Here is a 7,362-nt window from a genome sequence, read left to right on the forward strand (position 1 = left end):
GCTGAGGTGAGGGGGGACGGCCGCCATCTTGTGACCCGCCGCCCTCACGGCGGGCCGGGGCAGGCCTCAGGGCCCTTACGCGCACGCACAGCCCCCTAGAGCAGAGATTTCAACGCCAAATTAAGCGGAAAAGACGAAAAAAAAAAAAAGGGGGGGAAAAGATCACCACACTCCCCAGCCTGAAGGAGCATCCTGGTGCCTTCAGGTAGCACGTCGCCATTTCACCATTTCCTCGCAGCGGGAAAGCTTTAATCCTGTTTTTAATCCGCCCCGTGCGGCGGAAGGGCTGCTTCACCTCATGCATTCAGCCTCACAGGAAGGAATTTCTTCCCAATATCGAAATCTCCCCTCTCCTGGTGAGCTGCTCCTCCGCTAACACCCCCACAGCCTTCTCCTCGGGGCTGGTCTCGAGGCCTTCTCCCATCCCAGAGCCGCTGCTTCGTTTTTATTAGGTCCAAAGGAGGGGATTGGAGTTCATTAAGGTCCAAATGAAGGGAACTGGAATTCATTAGGTCCAAACGAGGGGATGGAGATGGAGGGGATGGAGATTGTTGGGTTCAAACAAAGGGACTGGAGTTCGTTTGGTCCAAATGAGGGAATAGAGATCACTGGGTCCCAACAAAGGGATTGGAGATTGTTGGGTCCCAACAAAGGGATTGGAGATCGTTAGGTCCAAACGAGGGAATGGAGATCGTTAGGTCCAAACGAGGGGATTAGAGTTCGTTAGGTCTAAATGAGGGGATAGAGATCATTAGATCAAAACAAGGGGATGGAGATCGTTGGGTCCAAACAAAGGGAATGGAGATCGTTGGGTCCAAACAAAGGGGACTGGAGTTCGTTAGGTCCAAACGAGGGGATGGAGATCGTTGGGTCCAAACGAGGGGAGGGAGATCGTTAGGCTCATTAGAGGGGAGCCCAGACCAGGCCAAGGCGGGTGCAGCTCCTTGCTGCTTGCAAAAAAAAAAACCCCAAAAAAAACCAAATCCACCTCAAATTTTCCACCACTTTATTCCAGAAAGGCCACTGAGCCGTGCCAGCGTTACAGAAGGCCACCGGAACGGCGGGGACGAGCCACCGCCGGGCAGAAACAGGGACAAATAATTAAATTAGATCATTTCTCTATATTTTTTGACTTTTTTTTTTTTTTTCTTCAGGTTCGGTGCCAGCTTTTTGGGGCAGATAAAACCCACAAAACCCAAAGGTCGGAGGAAATCGGCGCAGGGACGAAGGCGGTTAGTGCGGAGGGAGGGAACACGGGGTTCGGGGGGCAGGGAGGGGGGGGGGACACACACGAAGCTCACCGGCCACCCGCCGCGTTGTCACCGGCGTCCTGCGCAGTGACTGTCGGGGCCCGGCGCCCGGCGGTGGCCGTTTCGGCCGGTCCCGTCATGGAGCGCTCGGGGTGCCAGCGCGGCAGGGGCTGCGGGGTGCTGCGGGAGGACAACGGCGGGGTTGGTGGCATCGCCAGTGACGGCCCCCCCCCTCCTCATTTAGGGAAGTCTGGAGCCTCGTTAGGGGGTCGTGTCTTCGTTAAGGGGGTCGTACCTTCGTTAGGGGGCCCGGCGACTATGCCAGGAGGGCTTTGATGGCGGCCACGATCTTTTGGAGTTTGGCATCGGTGTCCACGAAGCCATCACCGTTCTGGGGCGGGGGGGGGAAGGGACGACACAACAGCGGGGACGGTGACGGACAGGGCCGGGGGGGGGCTGGCGCACCCCGGGGGGGGCACCATGAGGGGACAAGGTGTCGGGGATGGGGGGGACACGCTGGGGAGGGGGACATGGTGTTGAGGCGGGGGGGGACAAGGTGTCAGGGAGGGGGGGACACAGTGCTGGGGGGGGTGTGACATGCTGGGGAGGGGGACATGGTGTCAGGGAGGGGGGGACACGGTGCTGGGGGGGGTGTGACATGCTGGGGAGGGGGACATGGCGTCAGGGGGTACATGGCCTCAGGGGAGGGGGGGGACACGCTGGGGCGGGGGCCATGGCACTTGGTGGGGGGGGACATGGCGCTGGGGAGAGGGACATGGCATCGGGGAGGGGGGGGACATGCTGGCGGGGGGGGCACAGTGTCGGGGGGGGGGGGGTGTGTCACCCACCTTCTTGGAGTGGACCAGGCGCCCGCCCACTGTCACTTCAAACCATCCTGTCACCTCCCGCGTCCCCTGGCCGCTCTAGGGGGGCGGGACACGACACAGGGGGGGTGTCACCTGGGTCCCAGCTGTCCCTTGTGTCGTGTGTGTCCCCCCCCCGTCACTCACCACCTCCAGCATCCCTGGGAAGCGCCGCTCCAGCTGCTGCTTGAGCTGCTGGTACTGAAAACGGGGAGGGGGGGGGGGTCACACCCCTGTCCCTTTTGGGGGGGCCCCCCCTGCCCCTGGGGGGGGGGAGGGGTGTCACTCCTGTCCCTTTGAGGGGGGGGACGAGGGGGGGACGACAAGGCTCACCTTGGGGCTGTAGCCTCAGGCTCCACTGCGGGCGGCGGGGGGGGATGTGGTGGTCAGTGGGAGGGGGGGGAGCCCTGCAAAGGGACCCCCCCCAGGGCACAGGGGACCCCCCCCCAGGGCACAGGGACCCCCAAAACCGGGGCACGAGGACCCCCCCCCTCGTGGGAAAAGGGACATCCCCCCCCTCCCCCGGCACAGGGGACCCCCCCCAAACTGGGTGCGGGGCGGGGACCCCCCCCTCGTGGGAAAAGGGGGACACCACCACCCCTCCCCCACAAAGGCACAGGGACCCCCCTGGTAACGGGACCCCCCCCCGGTAATGGGACCCCCCCCCCGTAGGAACAGGGAACCTCCCCCCGGCACGCGGACCGCCCCCCGTGGGAACAGGGACACCCCCCCCGGGCACAGAGACCCCCCCCCGAAACCGGGCACGGGGAACCCCCTCGTGTGAATGGGGACCCCCCCCCCCACCGAGAACGGGAACCGCCCCCCCCCCCAAACCAGGCACAGGGCCCCCCCCCCCGTGGAAACAGGGGACCCCCCCCGGGACGGGGACACCCCCACCTCCAAAGACCCGGGGACCCCCCCGGGAACGGGGACCCCCCCCAAACCGGGCACAGGGACACCCTCGTGTGAACGGCCCCCCCCCCCCCCCCCCCCCGGCACGGGGCCACCCCCCTCCCGGGGCACGGGGCCCCCCCAAAGCGGTGCGGGCCCCCCCCGCCCCACCAGTAGAGCACGGAGACGCGCAACGGGGCGGCCATGGCTGCGGCTGCGCGCTGCGGAGGGACCGCCCCCCCCCCGCCCGGGCCCCCCCCCAGCGCAACCAGTGCACCCCCCGTGGAACCAGCGACTGCCACCAGTGCCCCCCCCAGTATCACCAGTGACTGGTCAGTACAACCAGTGCCCCCCCCAGTGTCACCAGTGCCTGCCACCAGTGCAACCAGTATGAACCAGTGCCCCCTCCAGTACAAGCAGTGACTGCCAGTGCAACCAGTGCCCCCCCCAGTACAACCACTGACTGCCACCAGCGTGACCAGTGCCCCCCCATATCACCAGTGACTGCCCAGTATCACCAGTGCCTGCCACCCAGTGCAACCAGTGCCACCTCCCCAGTCTAACCAGTGCCACCTCCCCAGTCTAACCCAGTACACCCAGTGCCGCCTCCCCAGTACAACCCAGTACACCCCAGTACACCCAGTGCCGCCTCCTACTATAACCAGTGCCGCCTCCCAGTACAACCCAGTACACCTGGTGCCGCCTCCCCAGTATAACCCAGTACACCCAGTGCCGCCTCCCACTATAACCAGTGCCGCCTCCCCAGTATAACCCAGTACACCCAGTGCTGCCTCCCACTATAACCAGTGCCGCCACCCCAGTATAACCCAGTACACCCAGTGCTGCCTCCCACTATAACCAGTGCCGCCTCCCCAGTATAACCCAGTACACCCAGTGCCGCCTCCCCAGTATAACCAGTCCTTCCTCCCCAGTCTAACCAGTGCCGCCTCCCCAGTCTAACCCAGTACACCCAGTGCCGCCTCCCCAGTACAACCCAGTACACCCAGTGCTGCCTCCCCAGTCTAACCCAGTACACCCAGTGCCACCTCCCCAGTACAACCCAGTACACCCAGTGCTGCCTCCCCAGTATAACCAGTGCCGCCTCCCCAGTACAACCCAGTACACCCAGTGCCGCCTCCCCAGTCTAACCCAGTACAACCCAGTGCCGCCTCCCACTATAACCAGTGCCGCCTCCCCAGTCTAACCCAGTACACCCAGTGCCGCCTCCCCAGTCTAACCAGTACCGCCTTCCTAGTCTAACCCAGTACACCCAGTGCCGCCTCCCCAGTATAACCAGTCCTTCCTCCCCAGTCTAACCAGTGCCCGCCTCCCCAGTCTAACCCAGTACACCCAGTGCCGCCTCCTCAGTACAACCCAGTACACCCAGTGCTGCCTCCCCAGTATAACCAGTGCCGCCGCCCCCAGTACAACCCAGTACACCCAGTGCCGCCTCCCACTATAACCAGTGCCGCCTCCCCAGTATAACCAGTACCGCCTCCCCAGTATAACCCAGTACACCCAGTGCCGCCTCCCCAGTATAACCAGTCCTTCCTCCCCAGTCTAACCAGTGCCGCCTCCCCAGTACAACCCAGTACACCCAGTGCCGCCTCCCCAGTCTAACCCAGTACACCCAGTGCCGCCTCCACTATAACCAGTGCCGCCTCCCCAGTATAACCCAGTACACCAGTGCCGCCTCCACTATAACCAGTGCTGCCTCCCCAGTATAACCAGTACCCGCCTCCCCAGTACAACCCAGTACACCCAGTGCCGCCTTCCCATTATAACCCAGTACAACCAGTCCCGCCCCCTCGGTCCCGCCCAGTGCCCGCAGTCCCGCCCAGCGCTCCCGGTCCCGCCCCAGCGCTCCCAGTCCCGCCCAGCGCTCCCAGTGCCGCCCCGCGCCGGGTGCGGGATGGGGCCGGGGCCGGGGCCGGGGCCGGGGCCGAGGCCGAGGGGGCGGGCGGCGGCGCTGAGCGGGGGGGGGCCCGGCGGGGCCGGGGGGGGGGCGGGTGGGAGGGGGGGGGTCCGTTGCGGCGCCCCCCGCTGCCGGCGCCATGGGCGAATGGACCATCCTGGAGCGGCTGCTGGAGGCGGCGGTGCAGCAGCACTCCACCATGATCGGGGAGGTGAGCGGGGGGGGGACACCCCCCCACGGCCCCGCGGGGGGGGCGCGGGACACCCCCACACACACCCCCCCACCCCCACGGGGGGGGACACGGGGCACGCCCCACCTTCCTACACACCCCCACGGGGAGGGACGTGGGGTATTCCCCCCCCCCTCCCCGACCTGCGGTGGGGATCTGGGACCCCCCCCCATGGTGCCACCGACCCACCCCGGGGGGGGGACACAGGACACCCCCCCGGACCCACAGACCTCCCCCCACGGGGGGGGACACGCGACACCCCCACCCTCCCACCGACCTCCCCCCGGGGGGGGGCACACATAGGATTATCCCCCCCGCCAACCCACCGACCCCCCCCCTCCATGGGGGACATGGGCCCCCCCCATGGAGCCACGGACCCCCCCCCAGACCCATCGACGCGCCGGGGGGGGGCACAGGGGACCCCGCAGCCCTGCGGCCCCCCCAGGGTCCCTGTGGGGGGAGGGGCACAGGGGTGGCCGTCACCCATGGGGTGACAGTGGGTGTCGTGTCCCCCCCCCCGCCAAGAGGTGACTCCGGGTGTGTGGGGGGGGCGAGGGACCCGCTGTCACCTCCCCGCTGGCAGGGACAACCCCGGGGACGGTCACAGCCCGGGGGGGGGGACATCGGCCGCATCTTGGGGGACCCCCGTGTCCCCGGTGAGAGGCGGGGGGGGGGGACAGGGGACAGTCCCTGTGTGTCCCCTGCCAGCAGCGTGTCCCCAAACCCACCCCCCGTGTCCCCAAACCTGCACCCTGTCCCCAAAACCTGCACCCTGTCCCCCAAACCCGCCCCCCCGTGTCCCCAGACCCACACCCTGTGTCCCCATGTCCCCAAACCCGCAATGTGTCCCCAAACCTGCCCCTTGTGTCCCCAAAACTTCACCGTGTCCCCAAACCCGCACCCTGTGTCCCCAAAACCTGGACTGTGTCCCCAAACCGTCACCCTGTCCCCATACCTGCCCCCTGTGTCCCCAAAACCTGGACTGTGTCCCCAAACCTGCCCCCCCGTGTCCCCAAAACCTGCACCCTGTCCCCAAACCGTCCCTCTGTCCCCAAACTGTCACCCTGTCCCCAGACCCGCACCCTGTCCCCAAACCGTCCCCATGTCCCCCCAAACCCCCACCCCGTGTCCCCAAACCTGCAACGTGTCCCCAAACCCACATGCGCGTCCCCAAACCCGCACCCTGTGTCCCCAAACCCCCGTGTCCCCAAACCCCACACCCTGTGTCCCCATGTCCCCCAAAACCTGCACCCCCTGTCCCCAAACCCGCAACGTGTCCCCAAACCCGCACCCTGTGTCCCCAAAGCGTCATCGTGTCCCCAAACCTTCACCCTCTGTCCCCGAACCCACAGCCTGTCCCCCCCAAACCCCGCACCCTGTGTCCCCAAAACCTGGACTGTGTCCCCAAACCAGCCCCCTGTGTCCCCAAAACTTCACCGTGTCCCCAACCCCACACCCCATGTCCCCAAACCTGCCCCTTGTGTCCCCAAAACCCGCACCCTGTGTCCCCAAACACGCGACATGTCCCCAAACCCACATGCATGTCCCCAGACCCACACCCCGTGTCCCCAAAACTTCACCCTGTCCCCAAACCCGCACCCTGTCCCCACCCCTGTGCTGTGTCCCCAAACCTGCCCCGTGTCCCCCCAAACTGTCACCGTGTCCCCCAAACCCACACCCCGTGTCCCCAAACACGCGATGTGTCCCCAAACCCACATGCGCATCCCCAAACCTGCCCCCCCGTGTCCCCAAAACTTCACCCTGTCCCCAAACCCACCCCCCTGTGTCCCCAAACCTGCCCCCCCGTGTCCCCAAACCTGCAACGTGTCCCCCCCCCAAACCGTCACCCTGTCCCCAAACCTGTCCCCCCCCCATGTCCCCAGCCCCGCGCCCCCTCTCCCGCGGAGCCCCTGGGGGCGGGCTCCCTCTGCCGTGGGGCGCTGGGGGTCCCGCTGTCCCCCCCCCGACCCCCGGCAGGGCCCCGCCGTGGGGGGACGAGCAGGTCAGGGGTGGTGGCACGTGGGGGACAGGGAGGAGGGGGGGGCAGGTGGGACCCAGGGGGCCGGGCCTAGGTCAGCCCCACGTGTCTGGGGCCAGGTGGGGACCCACGTGTCCACGTCCCTCCCACGCGGCCAGGTGGGACCCAGGTGGCCTGGGGTGACCCACGCGTCCCAGTTCCACCCACCCGGCCCAGTGGCCAGGTGGGACCCACGT

General features: G+C 66.7%; 2 protein-coding genes across 2 annotated transcripts; one reads left to right on the forward strand and one right to left on the reverse strand.

Moving 5' to 3' along the window:
* Nucleotides 1-991: 991 nt before the first annotated feature.
* SELENOW (selenoprotein W) lies at nucleotides 992-3,240 on the reverse strand. The gene is made up of 6 exons (XM_054187653.1): nucleotides 3,176-3,240; nucleotides 2,447-2,471; nucleotides 2,261-2,314; nucleotides 2,099-2,173; nucleotides 1,546-1,641; nucleotides 992-1,430 (listed from the first exon to the last, which is right to left on the reverse strand). The coding sequence occupies exons 1-5, from the start codon at nucleotides 3,208-3,210 to the stop codon at nucleotides 1,567-1,569; spliced, it is 264 nt and encodes an 87-aa protein (XP_054043628.1). The 5' UTR covers nucleotides 3,211-3,240; the 3' UTR covers nucleotides 992-1,430; nucleotides 1,546-1,566.
* A 2,708-nt stretch (nucleotides 3,241-5,948) lies between these two features.
* LOC128903636 (uncharacterized) lies at nucleotides 5,949-7,135 on the forward strand (the record flags this gene model as incomplete). The annotated part of the gene is made up of 1 exon (XM_054187648.1): nucleotides 5,949-7,135. A coding segment is annotated over exon 1 (1,146 nt), but the record flags the coding sequence as incomplete, so codon positions are not given.
* Between the last annotated feature and the right edge of the window lie 227 nt (nucleotides 7,136-7,362).

The sequence above is a fragment of the Rissa tridactyla genome, unplaced genomic scaffold, assembly GCF_028500815.1.
Source record: "Rissa tridactyla isolate bRisTri1 unplaced genomic scaffold, bRisTri1.patW.cur.20221130 scaffold_553, whole genome shotgun sequence".
Classification (NCBI taxonomy): domain Eukaryota; kingdom Metazoa; phylum Chordata; class Aves; order Charadriiformes; family Laridae; genus Rissa; species Rissa tridactyla.